The sequence below is a fragment of the Barbus barbus genome (genome assembly GCF_936440315.1).
Source record: "Barbus barbus genome assembly, chromosome: 21".
In the NCBI taxonomy this organism is placed as follows: domain Eukaryota; kingdom Metazoa; phylum Chordata; class Actinopteri; order Cypriniformes; family Cyprinidae; genus Barbus; species Barbus barbus.
The window spans coordinates 5,958,093-5,982,237 of NC_136749.1; the positions used below are offsets into that span (position 1 = coordinate 5,958,093).

The 24,145-nt window shown below is 35.8% G+C and overlaps 1 protein-coding gene across 1 annotated transcript in view; it reads right to left on the minus strand.

Moving 5' to 3' along the window:
* znf407 (zinc finger protein 407) overlaps positions 1-21,418 on the minus strand; it is a 56,879-nt gene extending 35,461 nt beyond the window's left edge. The window contains exons 1-2 of the mRNA XM_079444136.1: positions 21,327-21,418; positions 6,361-9,456 (exon numbers count right to left, since the gene is read on the minus strand). Of these exons, the coding sequence (XP_079300262.1) occupies positions 6,361-9,379 (3,019 nt within the window). The 5' untranslated portion in view covers positions 9,380-9,456; positions 21,327-21,418. The remainder of the gene's footprint in view (positions 1-6,360; positions 9,457-21,326) is intronic.
* Positions 21,419-24,145: the final 2,727 nt, after the last annotated feature.

The following is a 24,145-nucleotide window of genomic DNA, read 5'->3' on the forward strand; positions in this document are numbered from 1 at the left end:
AAAGACCAGCCAACTTGTGAGGAGGGAATAATCAATACACATCTACATCAATAAATAACATCAGTAAATAACTAATAAATAATCAGGCACAAATATTATTACTCTTTTATATATGGGTCATTGACATATAACGATTTTCGACAGGCCAATTTTAAAATACAAAAATAATATCTACTGTAATTGTTCAAACATTAAGAATGTTGTGTACACATTAATTCATATTAAAATTTAAAATTAAGTGATATTTGTGTTTTTTCATCTAGAGGAATTGGCCGTAGCCTTAAAAAAAATGTGGTCATGTGGTGAGACCATGATTTATGTTAAAATTAAATAATTTCCTTAACATGCTTAACATTTTTTAAAAATGTTCTCAGTAATTAAAGTGTTTAGAAACAAAGTATTTGATCTTTTATTTTTGTTCGATAATTTCAGAGTTGCCTTCTTAAATGTAGTTAACAGACTTAACAGACTCAGGTTCTGAGATGACAACATGAACATCTTTCTTAAAATACAAAATTACTTCTGGAGTTTGTGCTAGACTCCAGGGTCAGAATTAACATGCTGCCTATGGTGAGTGTTTATTTTACTTTGCTTGGCAGTATAATCTGGTAGAATAGATTAAAATAGTTATTAGTAAATAAATAATAAATTACTAATAAATGCATAATTACCAAACTAAAGTTACATGCTCTGAATTATTTTATTTTTATTTCTTTTTGCATTTTTTCCTCATTGTACAAACATTAAACATTAATAGTCTGAAATGAGCCAAATTGCATAAACATATTTCAAATTATACTAAAATAAAGTATGAAATTTATAATGAAAATAATTGCAGAAATAACTTACAGTCATGGCCAAATATATCTGTATCCTTGGTAAATATGATCAAAGGCGGCTGTGAAAATTTATCTGCATCGTTAATCCTTTTGATCTTTTATTTAAAAAATTCACAAAAATCTAACCTTTCATTGGATAATAAGAATTTAAAATGGGGGGAAATATCATTATGAAATTGTTTTCTCAAATATACATTGGACACAATTATTGGCACCCCTAGAAATTCTGAGTAAAATATCTCTGAAGTATATCCCCATTTATATTCACAATTTTGAGCACTCCAGGGTGATTATGAACATGAAATTATCCAGCCATGGCTTCCTGTTTCACAGAAATATAAATAGGAGGGAAAACAAAGCCCAAATTCCCAGCCATCACAACGAGAAAAGCCAAAGAATATATTTCTGATGTGCAGCAAAAGATAATTGAGCTTCACAAATTAGTGAAGTGGCTTTAAGAAAAGAGCTAGAGCAGTGAAAATTCCCATTTCCACCATCAGGGCAATAATTAAGAATTTCCAATCAATAGAAAATGTTATGAATCTGCCTGGAAGAGGACATGTGTCTATATCGTCCTAATGCACGGTGAGGAGGAGAGTTTGAGTGGCTAAGGACTCTCCAAGAACCAAGCTGGAGAATTGCAGAAAATAGTCTCGGGGTCGACCAGAAGTGGCGCATTTCACGGACGAGAAGCCATAAAACACATTTTTAGACTATTATCCAAGGCTGCATGATATATTAAACCCATTTTAAAAAAATCTGAATTAAGCATAATTGTGAATTCATAAACGCTATGATTTAATTAAATAATTATATGCAATGCAGTTCACACAGTATATGCGCTTTAATTATTTACATGCGTGTAGTTAAGTACGTGCGTCTCACAATGGCTCTGTTCACAGTAGCTCCACAGAAACTGTTATTTACATGTGTGGAGCGTCATCTCTGCATGTTGTTGAGTTTGTATTTATTATAACGCTCATCTGGGAACGCAATGTGCGCCGTTTCATCAGATTTGTAAAGTAAATAATTTATAAATCTACACAAACACAGGAGAATACATCGCGATTTCAAAATAAAAGCTCAAACCCTCACTCTGAGTTTACACGGTTTGATGTCCACATATTCATTTAATTACAGCGGCTATAGCATTTCTGTCCTAAAGAAATGGCCAAACATTAAAGATTAAGTGTACGTTTGAATTAAATGGTGCTTGGTCAATATTAAACAGTAATGTGTAAAAATAATCGTCAGGCCGTCGGCGCCCCTGCAGGTCTTTGTTGTAATGCATAATCTACATTAGCTCTATTGTTTAGAATATATTATGTATTTTAACAGTTTTGTTCAATAAAACCATATGATTTCTTGCTTTTGATACTTTATTTTAACTGATTATTATTGCATCATTGCTATTATATATGTACTTTAAGTCATTTTAAAAGCTATTGTTCACTTAAATCCATTTTTATTACTACAAAAAACCTATTAACCTATTAAATTTACAATAAGGTGGCGTAACTTTTGCTCACATTATCTTCTTTAGTAGAAGATTATCAGGGGTCCAAGCACTGAAGGAGCTGAAATCTTGTATCTGTTCTGTAATATATTATTATTATTCTGTCATATAACTTTTTGGGGGTTTTACTGATGTTTGAACAGAAACTTTCTAAGAGTAAAAAAAACACTTCTGATACTAATGACCACAGAAAAATATGGCTTATATTTGTGACATGCTAGCCTTGCATTACAATCACTGTACGTTGACTTTAACCTGGGCTGTAAAATTGTGTATTGTGCATTTTTCAGCCTTTTTGTGGCTCTAATAAAGAGAACTATAATGTAGATCACGCTTTCTCTTTCCGTTTGTTCCGTTTAGTTTTTTTAAACACCGAACTTCAAACTCATCGATGCCACATGGTTCATTCTTCATGTAAACTTTTGACCATTTGGTAATTAAATAAACTGCTTTAGACTGGCTTTTGAACTGAACGTGATGCTTCAGGTGTGTGATACCTATAAGCTCTCCTAGACGCAGCGCTGTGCTTTTGCCCAGTGTGTGACAAACATATTTTGTTATTTTGATTAGATAATTGAGAGTTCTAAAATAGAAAGAAATAAAGTGTGTATTATACATACAATATACATATGTAATTTCAATGCTATGTCCTTTGTGTAGATATTTAAAGATGGCCATTTAATCGGTATCGGCCAATGTGGTCCAACCTAGCTATTGGTATTGGTAAAATTCAGTATCGGTCAACCTCTAGTTGAAACATTAAATACAACAGTAGAAAACTACTCGTAGCAATGAAAACTTTGGATTAAAACATGAGCTGCTCACATGTGAACAAAGTGCTGTGCTTCACTCTGAAACATACCACACAATAGTCTATATACTTATTTAATAAAAAAAAAAAAAAAAGTGCAATTTGAAGATGGCACTAAGAGATTAAAAACTAAATGCTTTACAATGCTTTATGGTTCATTCTGAGGAATTATTTTCATTATGGTTCCAGAGTTCTGAGGTCTGCTTAAAGGAACACTCCACTTTTTTGGAAAATAGGCTCATTTTCCAACTCCCCAAGAGTTAAACAGTTGAGTTTTACCGTTTTCTAATCCATTCACCTGATCTCCGGGTCTGGCGGTAGCCCTTTTAGCGTAGCTTAGCATAAATCATTGAATCTGATTAGACCTAAATAGGAAAGATATCGAGACTCTTTGGTAATTTGAGCAAGATGCTAACGGTCTAATCAGATTCAGTGATCTATGCTAAGCTACGCTAAAAGTGCTACCGCCAGACCCGGAGATCGGCTGAATGGATTCGAAAACGGTAAATCTCAACTATTTAACTCTAGGGGAGTTGTAAAATTAGCCTTTTTTTTCAAAAAAAGTGGAGTGTTCCTTTAAGATTACTTGTTAGAACAAAATAAAAATGACTGCTTTTTAATAAAAAACAAAAACAACAAACAAACAAAAAACATTAAATCATTTATGTATTTTGATATTTATTTTATTAGTCTGCAGCAAAAGAGTTCTTAATAGACTACAGCTTGATACTACGCCTTTATTTACTAATACGCCTTCCATCAATTGCATAATTTTGCTGAGTTGCAGAGACATTCAGGGCACTATATTTTCCTCATCAATTTGAATCAAAACTATATTTTAAATTAGAGACATCTTGTAATAGACATAATATTGTAATTAATAGTGGTGCATGGCATCTGTGTTATTTCTTCTACTTCTCAGTGCAGTATTTAATTATTGATTATTATAATAATAATTATTGATCTCCTCCACAGTGCTGTAAAAATACATGTGTATATACAGTGCCTTGCGAAAGTATTCATTTTTTCACGTTTTGTTTTGTTGCTGCCTTATTTTAAACTGCTTTAAATTACTTTTCCATATCTACACTCCATACACCATAATGACAAAGCAAAAACAAAATTGTCACACTTTATAAATGTATTAAAAATAAAAAACTGAAATAAGTACATTGAATAAATATTCATACCCTTAATTCAGTACTCGGTTGAAGCACCTTTACAGCCTCAATTCTTTTTGGTATGATGCGAAAAGCTTTGCACATCAGCATTTGGCAATTATCTTCCATTACTCTCCTCACCTCTTCACCTCTCAAGCTTTGTCAGGTTGGATGGGGGCTGACAGACATTTTCTGGTTTGTCCAGAAATATTTGATTGCGTTCAAGCCCAGGCTGTGGCTGGGCCACTCAGGAACATTCACAGAGTTGTCTATAAGCCACTCTTGTTGATTTCTTAGGGTCATTGTCCTGTTGGAAGGTGAACCTTCTGCCCAGTCTGAGGCTCTAAATGCTCGGGACTGGGATTTCATTAAGGCTCTCTCAATATTTTGGTGCATTAAGCTTTTCTTCTACCCACAGCATGAGGCTTCTACCAGCACACTTTACTTTTGGGATGGCACTCTGCAGGTGATGAGCAGTGCCTGATTTCCTTCAAACATGATGCTTGGAATTGAGGTTCATCAGACCAAATAATCTTGTTTCTCAAAGTCTGGGGGTCCTTTAGGTGTTTTTTGCAAATTTCAAGTGTGTTTTCATGTGTCTTTGCTGAGGACAGGATTGAGTCTTGCCACAATGCCTTAAAGACCAGATCGGTGGAGTGTTAGAATGATTTTTGTCCTTCTGTAGGTTTCTCCACATATGGTCATGAAGTTCACCTAGAGTGACCATCAGGTTCTTGGTCACTACTCTAACCAAAGCACTTCTCCATTAATTGCTCAGTTTGGCCAGGAGGCCTGCTCTAGGAAGAGTCCTGGTTGTTTCAAACTACTTCCATTAAGGAACAAGAAACTACATGATTCTGTGAACCTTCAATGCAGCAGAATGTTTTTCTGAACTCTTCCCCAGATGTGTGGCTTGATGCAATCCTGTTTTTTTTTTTTTTTACCTCAGGGCTTGGTTTTTGCTCTGATTATTTTATTCCTTTTATTAAGGTGTGTGTGCCTTTCCAAATCATACTTATTCAATTGAATTTGCCACAGGTTAACTTCACTCGAAGTATACATGTAATATCAATGCTCCTGAGCTAAATTTCAGCTGTCCCGGATAAGGGTATGAATACTTATGCAATGGAATAATTTAAGTTTTTTATTTTATTTTTTATTTTATTTTAAATCAAATTTGCAAATATGTTAAAAACCCGTTTTTTGCTTTGTCATTATGGTGTACGGAGTGTAGATTGATGTGAAAAAGTACTTTAAAGCAGTTTAACATAAGGCAGCAACATAACAAAAAGTGAAATAAATAATAATTTTGCAAGACACTGTACATATCATTCATTCTGTGCTATCCTGTCTTTGGACCACACTATATGTGTCCTGCAGAGGTTCATGTGACACTAATGCGAAACCACACTACATTGAGCTAAATGGAAAGCATATTTATTTTGAATCCTTCACTATCTGCTATACAGTGCACTTTATGTCATTAAAAAATATTAAATGCATGAACAAGTGACCAACTGCAAATTTTGAATGCATATATCTTCTAAATGCACATTTTCACACAGTGACAACAATGTGTAGACAGGATCACTCAGTGTGTGTAAAGAATACAAGAATAACACTCAAATGTGTTTTTATCCTCTTTATGTTGATGCTATTAAACAGTATGCTCTCTCTTGACAATAATGTATGTGTCAGCTTTAGACCACAGGGCTGATGGGAGTAACCTCATATCAGTACCGGCTATGCTGATAAAATCAGTTCAGCTTGGTGAATTGTAAAATGCACTTTTCACTTGTAACTGTGTGTACAAATCAATATTAAATCACACACAAGAGTAAAAATAGCTGCAAGTAGCTGCAAGTGTGTACATGGCCTAAGAGTATACCAAGCAAATAATTACCAAAAGTAATTAAATGTAATATGCTGCTAGTAAATATTCTGACGGTTAAAGGTTGACAAACAGAACATTCTAAACTGTAATTCTAAAGAGGTTTTATGCAAATATGTAATGGTAAAGATAGGAAGACTTACCTGTGTGTGTGCGAATGTGAGCCAAGAAAGCCATGGAGTTGCTGCTCTTGCATACTTTGCCGCAGTACTTGCACACATTGCCCTGGTTTTCCTGCCGCTCTCGGTTGATCTGCTCTGTGTCCTCCAGCACATATTTGTTCACTTCTCTCAGCAGTTCCTCATGTTTCTCTTTGATATGCACAAACAGTTCCTGCTCAGTTTGGCAGGGCTCACTGCATCGGACACATTTAAAACTGGCACCTCCTTCTGGAAGATCTTCAGTGCTTCCATGCTCATTGCGCATATGTGCTGCACTGCTTAAGTGCTGCTGTAGGTTACTCTCTGTGTAAAAGGACTTTCCACACAGCAAGCAATGGAAATGTTTCTCCTTTGATGGATGCTTCATGGAGATATGAACATTTAGTCCACTTAAGCCATCTGCCAAAAAACCACAGTCCTCACAGCGGATACGTGGAATTGGTTTGGTAGTCTTTGTCTCAAGTCCAACCAGTGTTTTAGACTTTTTGATGCTCTGCTGGTTTAATGCATCTATAGTTTGTTCTTCGTCATGTGATGTCTGCTTGTGCTCTGCTAATGTTTTTAAGGGATAGATGCATGCATCAAACTGTATTGCTCGAAGGTGTTTCTCACTAGAGGGACTGTCATCTCCCATATCAGTAATTTCATCTTCAAACAAATTTTCCTCATTCATATCCTCCAGCATTGCATCTTTCACCATCGTCATTGACTGGACCATGTCAGACCCATTTGATTCAGCTGGATTAGTTGAGGATTCTTCATTTTCTTCAGAAGTACTCTTTTCAGCAGATTGTATTGCTCCATCTTCATTTGCACAATTATCTTCACCGATCTTTGCTGAATTATCTTCATCTTTAGTTGTGGAGCTTGAAGATGTCAAAATAGAACTGTCATGGAACACTTCTGATCCTGTTATTGTATCTGGATCTTCAACGGTGGTCTTTATGGTCACAGTTGCCCGAACATTATTAAAGCTTTGGTTCTGTTTTTTCAGGTAACACTCACGTTTCTGCTTGTGTTTTTCTGTTGCCATGTGTCTAAACATCTCTCTACGGGTTACGGTGTAGTAGCTACATGCTAAACAAACAAACTCAAAGTCTTTTGTGTGTTTGCGTCGCACATGGAGAGCTAGAGAGGGAGTCGAGTGGGCAACAAAGTCACACTGAGAGCAGATGTTACTCAGGTCATACTTGCTTTTCTTACATGGTACACTTGAGTTATTTATGTCCACTTCATCAATAGGGGTCTCAATCATTGATACTTTGTCACCCATTTCTGCCTCATTTATGTTTGCTTGTCTTGGCTGCTCAGCATCTAGCAGAACTACCCCACTGCCTTCACTTCCAGCTGCTTGCATTCTATTGATGTGTTTTTTAGTTTCACAGTGGCGGTCCATGTCACCCTTGGTTACACAGTAATAGTTGCACAACTTACAAACAAAGCTGTACAACCTACTGTGCCTGCGTCGTATATGGACATTGAGGTTGGTGGCATTGGAAGCAACGAGCCCACAATGACTACAAACGGTCACATTAGATGTCTTTGGTCTGCCTCGCTTTCGTTTGTGAAGAGAACTTTTCCTTACAGCTTCGGCTGGCTCTGGTAGGACATTTTCTGTTTCCTGATCCTCCCCAGCTTCTTTAGAGCACTGCTCATGAGTGTCACTCTCATTCATGTCTTCGTCCTCCCTTTGATCTGAAAGAATCACAAGGATTTTTTCAACACAGTCTTTAAATAAAGGGCTAATGTTTTTCTCTTTCGCCACCTGTTGGTGGACTTCTTCTGAGAGATGAACCTCCATGGCCTCTTTGGTGGTGGTGTAGTAATGGCAGGCACTGCAGTGGAAACGGTGTTCCACTGGATGGTGCGTTTTAATGTGCTGTGCTAACATTACAGAGTTGTTGGCTGTGAAGGTGCACTTGTCACATTGATGTTGAGCCTTGTCTTCATTCAGATGTGTCAATGGTGGGAAAACTAATTCTTGAGGTGTCATCTCTGTCTTTAATGAATCCCGATTCTCCAACATCTTTCGGTTGTGCAAATTGCTCATGCACTGCTTCTCATGTTCACACTTTGAAGCACAAGAATAGCTACAGACATTGTAGACATTTTGTTTTGTATTATCTTGCCTCTTAATATGCGTGTCTGGACTGTGTCCATCTATGACTTTATGTACGCAACAGGAAAATGCATGTAGAGTATTAGGCTTTGAATGCTTTTGACTTTTATGATTCTCAGCATGTCCAATAATGCCATCATTTTTATTGCTTTTCACTTTACTTTCCAAATGAAAACTGCAGCCTGCTAGCATATCATCATCTTTACAGGTCTCATTTGTGTCTTCACCATCCTGACATCTACATGAAGTGGGCTCAACTATTTCCAGCAACATCTGAGTGGGACTGGTTCTTCCATCCTCAGAAGTATCAGCAACCTTCTCCGATATTACAACCTCATCTACAAGGAGCTGATGAGTATGTTCACACTCTGTTTGAACCATGTAGGTATCTGATTGTTTGTCTTCCTCTGACAGAGACACAGAAGTACTGTCCAGTTGCAACTCTGAAAGATGTGTTCGGTTTTCACTTTCTTGTAATTGTGGTGTGTTCTGCAATGGAATTAACCCTGGTGCAATAACGGTGTCAGAGACTGTGTCATTTTGTAAACCTCCTTTATGAGAGTGTTTCCTTGTTGAGTGAATTTTCAGTGCAGTTTTAGTTTTTGCAACAAAGTTGCAAAATGAACAAACCAAAGCATCAGTTGTTTCTGGAGAGCCATGTTCATTAGACTCTACGGTTCTGGACGGGTCCTCCACCGTAGCGGTCCCAGCATGTTCGCTTACTTCTACAATATTTATACATCCTGAATTGTCAGATGCTTTAACAGTTTTAGTTGCCGATGAAACATCTTCTGTGCCAGTATCATTGGCCTTTTTCTTAGGTTGACCTTGGTCCTTTGAAATCTCCTTTCCAGATCTTAATTTCCGTTTTGGATTGTCCATGTTGCTGTTGGTTCACAAGGAATATTAACTAAACTTCATTTAAAGGATCAACAGAAGGCCTTTCTGTGAAAAGAATGCTGTGAAAATAAATGATAAATAATATTTACATAGTGTACCAGTTCAAATAAATGGGGGGAAAGGTATGGATACAACAATACCAATTGTTACAGACCAATCTCAATCTTAGACACCTAGGGTGCCATGAGAATCTTTTAAAGAAATAAGTTAATGGGTACCTATTATGCAAAATTCTCATGTTGTTTGACATAAATGTGTGTTGGCAGTGTGTGTGTACACAACCACCCTATAATGATAAAAATCCACCCGCTCCTTTTTTTAATCTCCATATATCATTAGCAGCATCTCGGAACAAGGCGATCTCAGAATCTTTAAAGTGTGACATCACAATTTACCCGCCCCACCCACGATTGTTGATTGGCACTGCCGTAATCTAGCCGAGACACCGCCCTGAGTGAGCCGCACACAACCCTCCATGTGTATCTTTATGTTAGAGCATTTAAAAGCAGCATTCAAGAAAGAAATGTCTTATTAATAAAGATGCACCAATTGCAATTTTCTTGTCCGATTCCGATTTCCGATTTTTTGGAAGTGTGGCCTGCCGATTCCGATTTTCTTTCTAAGAACTATAATTGACAGCATAAATCTATGCAAATTTCAATGCAAAAATTATTTACATAATAAAATAAATTAAACATTACAATTCCTCCAATGTGGACTAAGTTACAGATTTTCTCTCACTTAAACAACTCTCAAAATAAAGTGTTCTGTGACTGGAAACAGGAAGAAATATTTAACTTAAAATGAGTTGCTGTATGTAACAAAACAGATTCCCACTATGATTATAAATGGTAATTTTTTCCCCTAACCTTATTAAATGTGTTATCGTTCACATCAAATTCTTTCTTTGTTTAAATTCATTCAGTTCAGCATAATAAGAAACTGTAGAGTTGTTACCATATAAATGAAATTAGAATTAACAAACTCTATCTTTCCACTGCTGAAGAAACAGAAGCTGTATCTGAAGTGGCATTAGATGCTTTTACACAGACAGTTTGATGAAGCTGAGGTGCCATGAATGCCTTTACACTGCAAAATTTAAAATGCATTAATAATTTTATAAGATTAATATTTTATATATTTTTTAAACATACAAATAAATGTTGAAAAAATGCAATGATACTTTTAAATATGACTAAACAAAGTGCAAATGTCTGTTTTAATGAGTGAGTCATTTATTCATTCATTCAACCAATTTATTCAAACAGCTGATTCATTCAGAAATGAGGCAAGTGACTGTCATTATGAATGGGCCACTGAATCACTGACTCACTCTATTCGTTCAAAAACGTGGATTCATTCAGTAACGAAACAACGCTGTGTGTTGCTCCGAGACACACAACAGTTCTGCTGTGGCTCTGATCGGAACTATTTTCATCAGCAAAATTTAGCAAAAACAGTCAATATTTTGTCTAAAATCTAAGTAACTTAATTTTAACATCTTGTTTATTAAAATACTATTGTATAAAATCAGTGTCACATTGCATACGTGTTGATATTGATGTTCGGGGAAACATCATGGCCATATAATGTTGCTCATCTAAATCATATTTTGTAAAATTGTTTTTTTTCTACTGCAGTATGCATCTATAAATTTCTGTGAGTTACTTTGTGTGTGCTGTTTCTCTCACAGCCTGTGCAAGGCTCATCTGGCACTACATGAAAACATTATCAGTCACTGTTTACACTGAATGCAATTAAAATTAAAATCATTCTCACGCGAAACGACGTGTTTACACACGACTGTGAGTGTGCGCGTGGCTGTGACGTCATTGCATGCGCCACTGGCAATAAAAGGATTGGCTCGGAATTGGCAAGACGCGAGACTGACATGTGAATGTGTCATGTGAAAAATCGACCGATTCCGATCCCTGGCCGGTCAATCGGTGCATCTCTACTTAAGGCTATAGACGTTATTCAGTCCAGAGTAGGGTTGGGTATCGTTTGGGTTTTTTCGATACCGGTGCCAAATCGATACTTTTAAAACGGTACCGGTGCCTAAATGGTGTCTGAACCGATACTTATTACAATTAAATAATTTTTTTTTAAATTACCAATTATTAATTGGTAATAATTGGCCATTAGCACTAAACACATGATGTATTTTTCATTCATACTGGACGCCACACATCCAGTTGCTATCACCCTTCAAATTGCGCAAATTGAAATTGTGAATTGAAAATACGCCTAATGGAAACACGTCAATTTCGCAAAAACGCCCATATATCGCAAAAAAGTTTACACACTGCATGAGGTGGTTTTTCAGGCAATGCAAAGAAGGAATAATTCGCAAAACTGCAATGGAAATGTTTTTTTCGCAATTACAGGTCACATGGTGTACGTAAAATGTCATATGATCAGTCTTCAATGTACTATAACTTCCAAAAAACACTTAATGCGTGGCCGATCTAAAGTATAAGGGGTTTTGCCTGCCATTCATGCTTAGACAATTTACACTGCACACATCTGCGGCGCAGTGTGGCTCTGATACGGCCACCGGAGTTGATCTCAGCCACTCTAGTCTATGCTTGTGTTTATATGAGGCGCGTCGCGCACGTTTCTGAAGCAGCTCTCTGCACTGCTTTTGTAAAGATACATGCACATGCCTCCTTCAATTAAATATAGCCAAAATCTGTCATGTGTCGAACGAGAGACCCAACGTTGGTTTCAGTTTCGTTTTAGCCTAAATTAATTTGTTTTGGTTTGTGGTTTATATAGCTATAGCTTCTTACATTTTTAATTCTTGTTCTTTTCTAAATAGCCTACGGTTATTTGAAAGGATTTGTTGTGGAGTGAGGGAAACTAAAATAGCCTAGCTATGTTTACAGTGTTTATTATAATGTTTGTAATTCGCGTCGGCCTATTTCTGAATGAAATAATAAAATGTGACTTATAGGCGACTTATGTTTCTCTCTCGCTCAATTTTTTTTTAGACTTTTTATTTTTATACACGTAGCTTATTTTAACCATGCAGCAAACTTTTAAAAATATTTTGATAAATTACTGAAAAAAAATAAAAACAAAATAAGTGACTTTAAACAGTTTAACTGATTGTATTAATCGGTCAAAATTCTTATCGGTCGGTTAACGGTTAAACGGTTAAACATCCTTAATTCACGCGCTCCTCAGATGCTCTCATTTCCCGAGTTGTGCTTTTAAGTCGGAATGTGAAAACAGCACACTCGCATTACTACAAAGATTTGTTGGACTTGCATTTTCTCAGTCGGGAAATAATTTTTCACTTGCGGTGCCGGTGATGATGCTTCTTACGTTCGTTTTGGAGAAACAAAGGACAAATATTTCAAATCGATTGCTCAGGCATGGCAACGAAATGCGTTCTGATTTGGTTCTAGTACATACGTTACATAGGTACCGGTGCCATATTGGTACCGGTTTTGGTACCCAACCCTAGTCCAGAGCAGTAAGTGATTCTCTGCTTTTATTTTATTCTTTGGGTCATATGATGCGATTTCAAGTTTTCCTTTCTCTTTGGAGTGTTACAAGCTGTTTGTGCATAGATGAGATCCCTGAAGTTGCAAAGACTAAAGTCTTAAAACCAAAGAGATATTCTATATAAAAATTAAGACTCTGCCATAGAGGTCTTCACGGAGGACCCGAGACCCGGGACCCGACCCGGGAACCATACGGGTTCGGGTCTATATTTTAAATGGTCAGCCGGGTCCGGGTCGGGTCCCAATCTATTACTTCAGGTCCCGGGTCTGGGACCCGAACCCGTGCAGACCCGAGAAATGCCTTTAATGTACTACCTGGACCTGACGCGGATCCGACCATTACTCGAAAGTTGGACCCGAACCAGGCTGGGAAGACACAGACCCGACACCCGATCACACAGCAAACTGGTATTAAGTCAATAAACAATTTGCGAAAAAAAAAAAAAAAAAATCCCTTAACTGTTAGCCTTCTCCCTGACTGCGATGGCTACAATCCTCCTTGCCAATAAATTTCCATCCATGTTAGGTTGTTCCTCTCTCTTGTCGACGTAGAGAGCCTTCTTAATCCACTCATTATTCCAGCTTTAAAAGTGCTGTTACGGTCGGTGACTGATGACTAATGCAATTTCGCAGTTTTTTTTTTTCATCTCGAGTCAACTTCGACTGTTGCGTTTAACCTACAATAACTTTTTGTTGGTTGTAATAAAGACTCGGAGCAATTATTTTTTTGCAAAAAAACCCCCCAAAAACGCACAGAACAAGAAGTGTTTTACACTACTGTGTGCATGTTCGATAACAGGTGTGTCTCTTCCGTTTTGTTTCAGCTTTTTTTTTCACATCACTCATGAAGGAATCCATGATCACTGTCCACTCTGTTAGCTGTTAACTCTGCCCACGCTCTGCTTCTGGCGGCTGAGGTAACACGTGTTTTTTTTTTCTTTTTACCTTATTTCCCGCTCACACTTTTCTCATCCTAATTTTACAAACTTTAAGTTACGCATGCTGACTGACACTGATCACTGGCGGGTGCAGTATTCTCCCATCAACTCGGGTATTACATACAATGTTAAACAGACCCGGGAGCCGAAGTTATACAGTATATTGGGACCCAACCCGGACCCGGCTGACCATTTAAAATTTAGTGCTGAAGTTCAACTAAAGTTGTAATAAATATACTTGTTTGTGCTAAAGTGGAACTATTCCAAGTATACTTAAGTACACTTTAAATATCCACTCTTTTTATTTAATTTTTTGAAATGCAGAATTCATTCAGCATAAACTTCAAATGTATTTTGGTGACATTACAATTGCAATTCAATTACACTGTAAGAGTGTTGAACATGCACTAATAACAAACTGAAGTCATACTATCCCTCACTTTTAGTGACTTTAAAATGCATTGCAATAGCATTCTAAGTAAACTTGAAGTGTGCTAATGGCATAATTATTGTGTGCTTCTAATGCAATAAATTAACCTTTATAAATAATGGCACAGCATAAGAAATTGCCTTTTAATAACACCCCAAGCATACCAGTCAAATCAATTACCCAGAGAGCATCACTGGAATATTGGGAGCAGACATTTGACATTGGCTGAAGGAGGCACTGCGGACAGGATTCGAACCCGGGTCGCTGCCACACATGCATGACATCTTTACGAGATACGCCACCAAAGCAGACATGCGCTGAGATAAACTGTGGTTACTTTGTAGTCTTTCTATACGGTTACAAATACTACTATAAGTAAACTTTTTTTTATTTTTTCCATCAATGACAGCACAAATTATATGGACTTAAAGGGATCCCTGGGTATTAAGACATGTATAGCATAATATAACGTAAATTATGTCTCTTATTTAAATATGTAGAATAAAACCCATGAAAATGTATGCATTTAAAAAAAATAAAAAATCAACATTGTTTTTGAACTATAGGGGGGCGCCATTATTTTATGTGCACAGTACATTCTGCGTCGATGACGTCAAATGGTTGCAATCAGTGAGCTACTGGCGCTTTTTACTGCAACACAACTCAGAATACACAACTCAGAAAATAAAATACTCGTACTAATATAGTAATTTTCAGTCGAAGGGCAACAAGAGAAGCAATGTAAGACTTCACTGCTTTCCTAGCGATAAGAAGAGGAGAAAAGAATGGAAAGATGCCTGTGGACGAATAAAACTTCCTAAAGACCCGCTTCTTTTTTCTCTCCACTTTAGCCCTGATGCCTTTGAGGCTTTTAGTAGACCACAGCTACTGAAAGAACTTACAAACGGCTGAGACAAGAAATGCTAGATGCCATCTGTTCGGGTGTAAACATGCCGACGCTAATCATGACGCGCGGCCGCTAGAAACGTTTCTCAGCACAGATTTCCCTCGATATCCAGGGCGTATAGACTCCTCCTTGTGGGGAAAAAAAAAAATCGATGGTACAGCATTTGGTTTAAACCTATACTTACAGGTGCATCTCAAAAAATTTTAATATCGTGAAAAAGTTTATTTTTTCTTGTAACTTATTTAAAAAAGTGAAACTTTCATATATTTTAGATTCATTACATGTAAAGTAAAACATTACATTTTTTTGTTTTAACTTTGATAGAGAGTCAAGTTTCAACTCAAGAAAGTCAAAAATCCAGTATCTCAAAATATTATAATATGTCCTAAGATCAATCAAAAAAAGGATTTACAAAACAAGTTCAAGTTCAATGTTCATTTATGCACTCAATACTTTGGCGGGGCTCCTTTAGCACAAATTCCAGCATCAGTGAGGTGTGGCATGGAAGCGATCAGCCTGTGGCTCTGCTGAGGCACTATTGAGCCTTCAGCTCGTCTGGATTGACTGTTTCTCATCTTTCTCTTGAAAATCCCCATAGATTCCATATGGGGTTCAGGTCAGGCCTTGATTTCCAAATGAAAAGCAAAATTTACTTTTATCTGAAAAAGACGACTTTGGACCACTGAGCAACAGTCCAGTTCTTTTTCTCCTTAGCCCAGGTAAGATGCTTCTGACGATGTTTCTGTTTCAGAAGTGGCTTGGTAGCCCTTGGTAGCTTTCCTTGAAGTATTTGAAGGTATTCAAATACCCTGTACAACTTTTTGCACATTATTTTTGCACATTCCTCTTATTACTATTTAAGTCAACAACATACTGACCTGCACATTTATATTATATTTTTTATCCTATTTTATTTTATTTTATTCTTTTATTTTATTTTATGTTTTGTACTTCTCCTTCTTAATATTTGTATTCTATATAATTGCACTGTCCTTGGAGCGGACCTGACCTACATTTCACTGCTGGTTATACCCTGTATAATTGTGTATGTGACAAATAAAACTCTTGAATCTTGAAATGTAAATATTTTCATATTTTGAGATACTGATTTTTGACTTTCATGAGCTGTAAGCTCTAATCATCAAAATTAAAACAAAAAAACTTTTGAAGTGTTTTACTTTACATGTAATGAATCTTAAATGTAAAGAACTTTTTCACCATATTCTAGTTTTCTGGGATGCACCTGTATATCCATCGCCACCTGTAAGCTCTTTCCGTAGCTGTGGCCATCATATCAGTATTTTATTTTCAGAGTTGTCTATTCCGAGTTATGTTGTGGTATAAATAGCAACAGGTAGCACTAGTAGCTCACCGAGTGCAACCATTTTACGCCATCAGAATAATGGCACCCCAAAATATGTATAAAACGATGTGATTTTTTTTTTAAATAACATAAATCTTTAATGGGTATTCTACTACATATTTCAGTAATATACATAATTTACGTTATATTAAGCGTACAAGTCTTAATACCCAGGGATACCTTTAAAGACTGTGAATCGCCAAAAAGTCTTAATATAGGCGCAGTAAGCGGTGCGTGGAAATAAACGTGAGACGGCCTAGAACACGAAAGTGCGTTAAACCTGAAGCTGTTAAATTCAGCAGTAACCAACCGTAACATCTCTGCCCATTGTCTCTGCACGCTTCAACTCTCAATGCACTGCACAAATGTTAATGTAAAATGCAATGAAATGTTTTGGCGGTTTGATGGTCTCACAGTACGCTGCGGATTTATATGTGACGTATCAATTGAAATTATTTTTATGCATTTTGTTACTTTTCATGTAGTTAACGTCTCTGAATTTATTTGACATTTTAACTTTTTGTGTAGTTTTGAGGGCTGGTCAGGATCATTTTAATAATTTGTTTAATAATTCATAATATTTTGACAGCCCAAATGGCTGCAGTCCACATTTCCAAGTGCAACGTTGTCATTGTCCGTATGGGACATTAAAGAACCATTAATGGAAAAAAGTGTGTTGGTTCAGGAGCATTGGAGTGTATTGGGAGTATACTAAAGTAATAAACCCTCTGATCAAGTTTGGGAATTTCTTTCACCATTTCAAACCCATGACTATGTGTTGTTTACATATCTTTACTTTTCTAACTACTTTCTAAATGTGAGCATGGACCACAAAACCATCAACTAAAAGATGAATAAATAAGTTTCCATTGATGTATGGTTTGTTAGGATATGACACTATATAAATGAGATACAACTATTTGAAAATCTGGAATCTGAGGGTGTAAAAAAATTTAAATATTGAGAAAATTGCCTTTAAAGTTGTCCAAATGAAGTCCTTAGCAATGCGTACTACTAAACAAAATTAAGTTTCATGGTAGGAAATGTACAAAATATCTTCATGGAACATGATCTTTACTTAATATCCTAATGATTTTTGGCATAAAAGAAAAATGTATAATTTTGACCCATATAATGTATTTTTGGCTATTCCAAATATACCCGTGCTACTTAAGACTGTTTTTGGTCCAGTGTCACATGTAAAGCTGCTTTGCAACCATGCAAAATTGTGAAAAGCACTATTTGAAGTGTGGTTAAATTGAAACGGTAAAGTTCATAACTATACAAAGTACTGCATCATTATTTAACGGTTTCTTGTGCACACATAAAAGTCTGTATATTTATTTATTTATTTTTTTGTTGCAAAGGTAGTTGAAAGTTATGTAATACGGCGCCAAGAATATAGTGTGAAGAAACTCAAAACGCTTCTAAGCTGCACTTTGCATAATGAAAAAGTGCACCTTGAATTCATTCAGTCATATTTGGCAATCACTAAACAGCTGCAATGAAACCTCACTTCTTGTAACATAAAGTTATTTTCATTAAGTTCTGAATTTTCTATTATAAAAAAACGAAATAGTGACAAAATTCTGGAAACTCAAATATTTTTCCATACTCTTGCTTTATTTTTCCATACTTTTCCAGACCCCATAGGAACCCTGCTTACAGAACCTGTTAGCAGAAACATACCTGATGTTTCAATTCATACCTTACATTTTATTTGGTTTGCCCAAATAGAAAGTCTCATCTTAAAAAAAAAAAAATAAATAAAATTACACAGCATCGTCTTAAAATAATTTCACTATTCTCATACTTGAAATACACAGTGAGACTTGTGTCTTTAGCTGCAATGAGTTTCTAGACTCTAAAGGTTTCTTCTGTAAAATGTGCCAAATCTGCAACACAGATTCCCAATAGTGTGCACTCTACCGAGTTCAGATGTTTAGCAAAAGTCCAACAAAACCGATTGTTGGTGAATTTCAGAGCTCATGAAAGTATAAGGTGAGGAGAGACTGACTTATCAAACCCCCTTCACTGAACATAGCCTATATTTAAACCAATGTTAAAAATCACATTATTAAAATACTTTAAGACACTTTTAAGGGGTGAAGGAACAAACAAATATCAATACACAGAATGTGATATTGTCTCTTGTGCCATAGTCTTAGGTGAGAGCTCATACAGCAGCCTTGTTTACTTAAATGATATGACAACATACACAAAAAATCCCCACAGACATACATTAGCCTATATGGCCTTCATACAGCTACAGGATCATGAGATGAGTTTCTTCATTCATCCCTTATCAACACTAATTGTTGGGCAGCGTGAGCATGGACATGTCATTGGGGTTATGAAGTGAGCATTCCATCCAGTTAGTTTATACGAGTATGCAGGGCTTGACATTAAGCATTCTCATGTGGTTGTCCTTCATACAAGTAAATTACTCATTTACTTGTCTGAGTATAAAGGTTACTTGCCCAGAGAAAAAAATAATAATTAAATTGAGTTATAAATTTAATTATTTATTGTTGTTATACAAAACACATTTTGTTTATTTAGTTGGATATTTCTTTTAAAATAAAATAATGAACAAACTAATAAAGTGTGATAATACTATTATATTTTAAAATCAAAAGGGAGTATTAAATACAAAATCAAATCATTTTATATTAAACTTAAAAGTAAAATGCTAATATTTACTTCTTTTTATATATGATTTTTCATCATTTTCAAACTTATTTTTTTAATTAGAGTTTAATTTAATCAGCCAATTAATATAATAAGACATTTGGGCTGTTCCCAAACAAATGTATCAACAAAATTCATCTTGTAATGCAGAGGAAACACAGAAGCTGCATCTGAAGTGGAATAGATCTATTTACCCACTGTTCATGCAGCTCTGAGGGACATGAAATGCTTTAACCTGCAGTTACAAATGAATAAATAATGTTTTAATAAAATGTTGAATACTTATATTTGAAATTATTAAAAAAAAAAATTAAATACTGTAAATATGAAATTCAAACCATCAGTAGGTGGCATCAAGTCGATGTTAATAAGAGAGTCATTGGGATTGAACCGAATCATTTAAACAGTTGAGTCATTCAGGAATGAAACACGGTCATGTTGCTCAGAAACGCAGACCTGTGGCTGTGTTTGGAACTATTTCTGTTGGTGAAAGTGCAAAAACCCTCAATATGGTGTGTAAAATGTAAGTCTCTTAATGTTAACTTCTTAACATTATAATAATGATAAATTATCAATGTATTCCTGAGGTCATACAATTTGACATGTATACCTAATGCCTGACCATACCCTAAAAATGTCAAATTATCTCACATTTTAAAGAGAGTTACTAACCTTTGCATGCAGCAGTTAGTATCACCAGAGGTCCTTCTCTGTGATATAATTTCCTATCACATGATCTTCTTGCAAAATATTAATAAAATGGCTGCTTGAATGGTGGTTACACCGCCTTGACACATGAGTATTAATTTATCAATATTAATTATAATATTCAGAACAATGGTGCTCCATTTACTTTTATTTACTATTAAATAATGTAAGATTATGCCAAACTAGCTGATCTGGTGTTTTATTGAGAATTTCACCTGTTTTAAACAAGATCAATAATTTGGTACAAAGGTTTTACGGCTACACCACATTGACATTTTTGCAATCATCCCCCAAAATATTCTCTCAAAATGAATTAAAACCAGAAATTTTACTTCAAAAAAGAGAATATATGCAAGTAATTTACACATTTATTTTGACATTTTAACTCTTTTAATTGCATCACGTCATTGATCCATTTACGTTAATACTTTCTAAGACGGATTTTGACATCATTTTGTGTATTTGACCACTTACACGCAATAAGCAGTGAAAAATATTTAATTTAGTACTCATGAGCTGTTTGAGACTCCTTTGTGTGTGTGCATGAATGAATGAATAAATGAATGAATGAACAAATGCATATATGAATGAATGGTTAAAAAAACAAACTTGAAGTATTGTGTATTACCTCTGGTCAAAACTAATGCTTTTTTGTGTATAATTTTTAAGTCAGCAAATAATTACACATGACACATAATATATTGGCATTAAAATATTTGTAATACAATATTTTAAAATGTGAAATAAACTTAGATATTGTATGTGTTCAGTGCGGTATTAATCCAGTTACAGTGTCTCTTTAATCTATTCTGTTTTATAATAAACTATAAGTCTTTTAATAAGTAACCATAGTAATTCATAATGAAATATTCATAACAACAGAAACTTGTTTATTAACCTGCAGTTATAACTTATTACCGCTACTACTGTATTGATTTCAAAATGACTGGCGTGATATATCAATAGAAAACAGCGAGTTTCACTTGCACGTGTTTTGTTTGTTTCGAGAAGATATATTATAATTATAATATTAAACTTTAAATCGTCCTTTATGTTCATGTTTTTCTCTGACATGAAACAGTTTACTTTTTACTTCCTATTACTGTGACGCTTTATTTTGCTGGCGTTGTTTTCGTCCAATCAAGAGGCTAGTTTCTTGCGTTCAGCCAATAGAAACAGAGTTAAGGCGGGTTTTCGCTTGAGTTTCACTGGAAACGACGGCGGCACAGAGGCCCCAAAAGCGCATTATACGTGACTTACAAATCCTTCAAAATACGCTCTGCTAAGCGGCAGGAACATCGTTAACATGCATGCTTCACGCTTCTAAACATCAGATCTGTGTTCAAGTTGCCAATAATAGTTCTATTTGAACGTCTTTACCTGAAATGATGGTCGTATTCTCTCACTTCGCGCGTCCTGCTCTTGGTCACAAACGGCACACCGTAGTGTGCTAGCTGTTACGTCACAAGAGAATTGAGCGCAGCCAGAGATCTTATTATTAAGGGAGGAGATGTTAAACTCAAACTGGTTCATATAGATCACGTGCTCCAATCGCTCTTCCCGAAATGGCTCACTCATTCACCAATCCCTAGCTTTTATAGTGCATGGCGTTTGACTGTAGTAATGGGAGAAATTAAGCTTTTCGAAACTCTGAATCAGCTGCATTGTCTGACATGAATATTCCATTCATTCATAAAGAGATAGTAGCGAGATCTACAACAGGTTACATACATTTGAGAGATATTGAGTTAGAGAATGGAGTAAATGAAATGGAAATGTACACGCACACATACTCAAATTGAAGATTTCTGTTGTTTCAGGTTTCTAGATTCTAGGGTTTGTGTTTATCATTGTCATATTACATTTTGTGTTCTGCTCTTTTTATGTAGATTTCAAGTATTTGAGTTCATACAATAATATTAGGGGTGTCCCCAATTTAGGATTTTCATAGTCCTATAGGAATTTTCGAATCTTGCCGATAGTCGACTGATAGTCGCAAATTACCAAGAGTCCAGTCAGACATTCGTAACACGAAGGGAAAATGTGTAACGGACGCATCGCAGATACAAAAATACTTTACTGCAGCACAACTCAACCAAATGCATCTTATAATATATACATGATATAAACCGGCTGAAATGTTTTGAAATCACTTGTACCCTACCTGATCGAAAATAATCCAGTCTTTCACTCTGCCTGTGTCAGTTTGAGTCTTGCTAAAGTTTTAAATCTCTGCCGCCAAGGTGCTCCTCTGTCGGTGACGGATTATGGAAAGTGAAATTTAAATCTATAGGGGTGGTTGGACTTATTCACACACCTTAACATATTTATTTAAAGCTTCTTTCTTTTCACATTCTTATTTACAGCATTATCTTAATAGGCTGTATAGAGTGCCGCATTAAGCCTTTGCGGGGCCCTGACCCCTTCTGTTACATTCCAATCATAATCAAACATACAATATGTACATAAATTAAACAATATTATCAAGTAGCCTAATAATCTTACAAATCAGAAACAGCCCAGCAAATACAATTAAATATCACTCGCCACTAAAAGGGCTTCCTGCTCTTAATTATAAAAATGATAAAAATTATAATTTTGTTTCTCTTTTTAACAACATTAACTTACAATAGTGAAAGACATCTTCCCTCAGGTATTTGTATTTGTATTAAGCACCGTTCAACACAACAGCACGTTGACCATAGTGCTGTACAAATAAAATAAAAACCATTTAAAAATAATCTCAGTAAACTGAAAAGATAATTTAACAAAGTTTAAAAAGCCAAGGTAAGAAAATAAGATTTCAATTTAGTTTTAAACTCATAGATAGAATTTGAAGCTTTCACATAAAGAACAAATATTGCAAATAGTAAAAGGTAGCCTAGATAGTATGTTTTCTAGCTGGTTGTGCTTACGATCAATAATCACGTCTTTGCATTCGACCAAACTGATTTGCAGAACACAAGTCCCGCTCGCTGTGAAGTGGGAGCGACTGCAGCAGAGGTTTCCGCTTGGTCTTAAAGCCTTCTACTAGCGGCTACGTTCGCAATTCTAACAATGATTTGGAAAAAGAAAAATGTATTTGTTATTTGTATGGTCTAGGTGGTCATACGGCTTATGCCTGCAAATACGGGACAAAGCGATGCCTTAATTACGGGATGATTCTAACGGTTGGCAACCATGTATAAAATGCAAAAGAGAATTGACTCGGGGGCCCCCTAGTGTTCGGCAGCCCATGTTGCCCATTAGGATAACGCGGCCCTGGCTGTATATTAAATTTTTGGGAGAAACCCGGTAGTTCTATGTGAAATCAGACATTTGATCACCCCCATATAGCCAAAATGGCATGATCATAACGCCCCGCGAGTATTCGCCTGTGAGATTGGGAGTCGAATCAGGCTCCTCAAAGCATCGAATCTTCGACTATTCGGAGTCACCCCTAATATATATTTATTTCAATCCCATGATGAAAAAATAATTATTACAATAATTATCACATAATTTGTAATGGTTTTACTGGTTATAATGAAAATTTTATTGGTTTTAATGGAAATGCCTGTTGGTCTCTACTGGTAGGCTAATTGGTCGCTTTGTAAAGGGGTCATGTGATGCTATTTTAAAGATCATTAGTTTGTGTATTTGGTGTAACAGAATATATTTACATGCTTTAATGTTCAAAAAACACATTATTTTTCAAATACTCTACATTATTGTAGCTCCTCTATGCCCCGCCTCTCTCAAATGCTTTGTTTTCTATAAAGCCCCTCCTTCCAACAAGTGCAGTCTGCTCTGAATGGCCTACTGACCCAGTGCATTATGAATGGCCGAAAACCACAAGTACGCGTCGGAAATGTAATGGCCCTTATCATAATCGCGAGGCTTAGCTTTCAAGTTATCAGTTCAATCCCAGAAGGGGAACAGATTGCATGAGCGACACAGTGATGATGCTCATACAGTGGGGCAAATAAGTATTTGATACACTGACGATTTTTCAAGTTTTCCCACTTATAAACAATGGAGAGATCTGTTATTTTCATCGTAGGTACACCTCAACTGTGAGAGACAGAATATTTTTAAAAATCCAGAAAATTACATTGTATGATTTTTAGAGTCAGATTCAGAATGAGCTTTTTTGGCCAAGTATTGGATTGGATTGGATTCAATTTATTGTCATTGCACATGTAGGTACAAGGCAACGA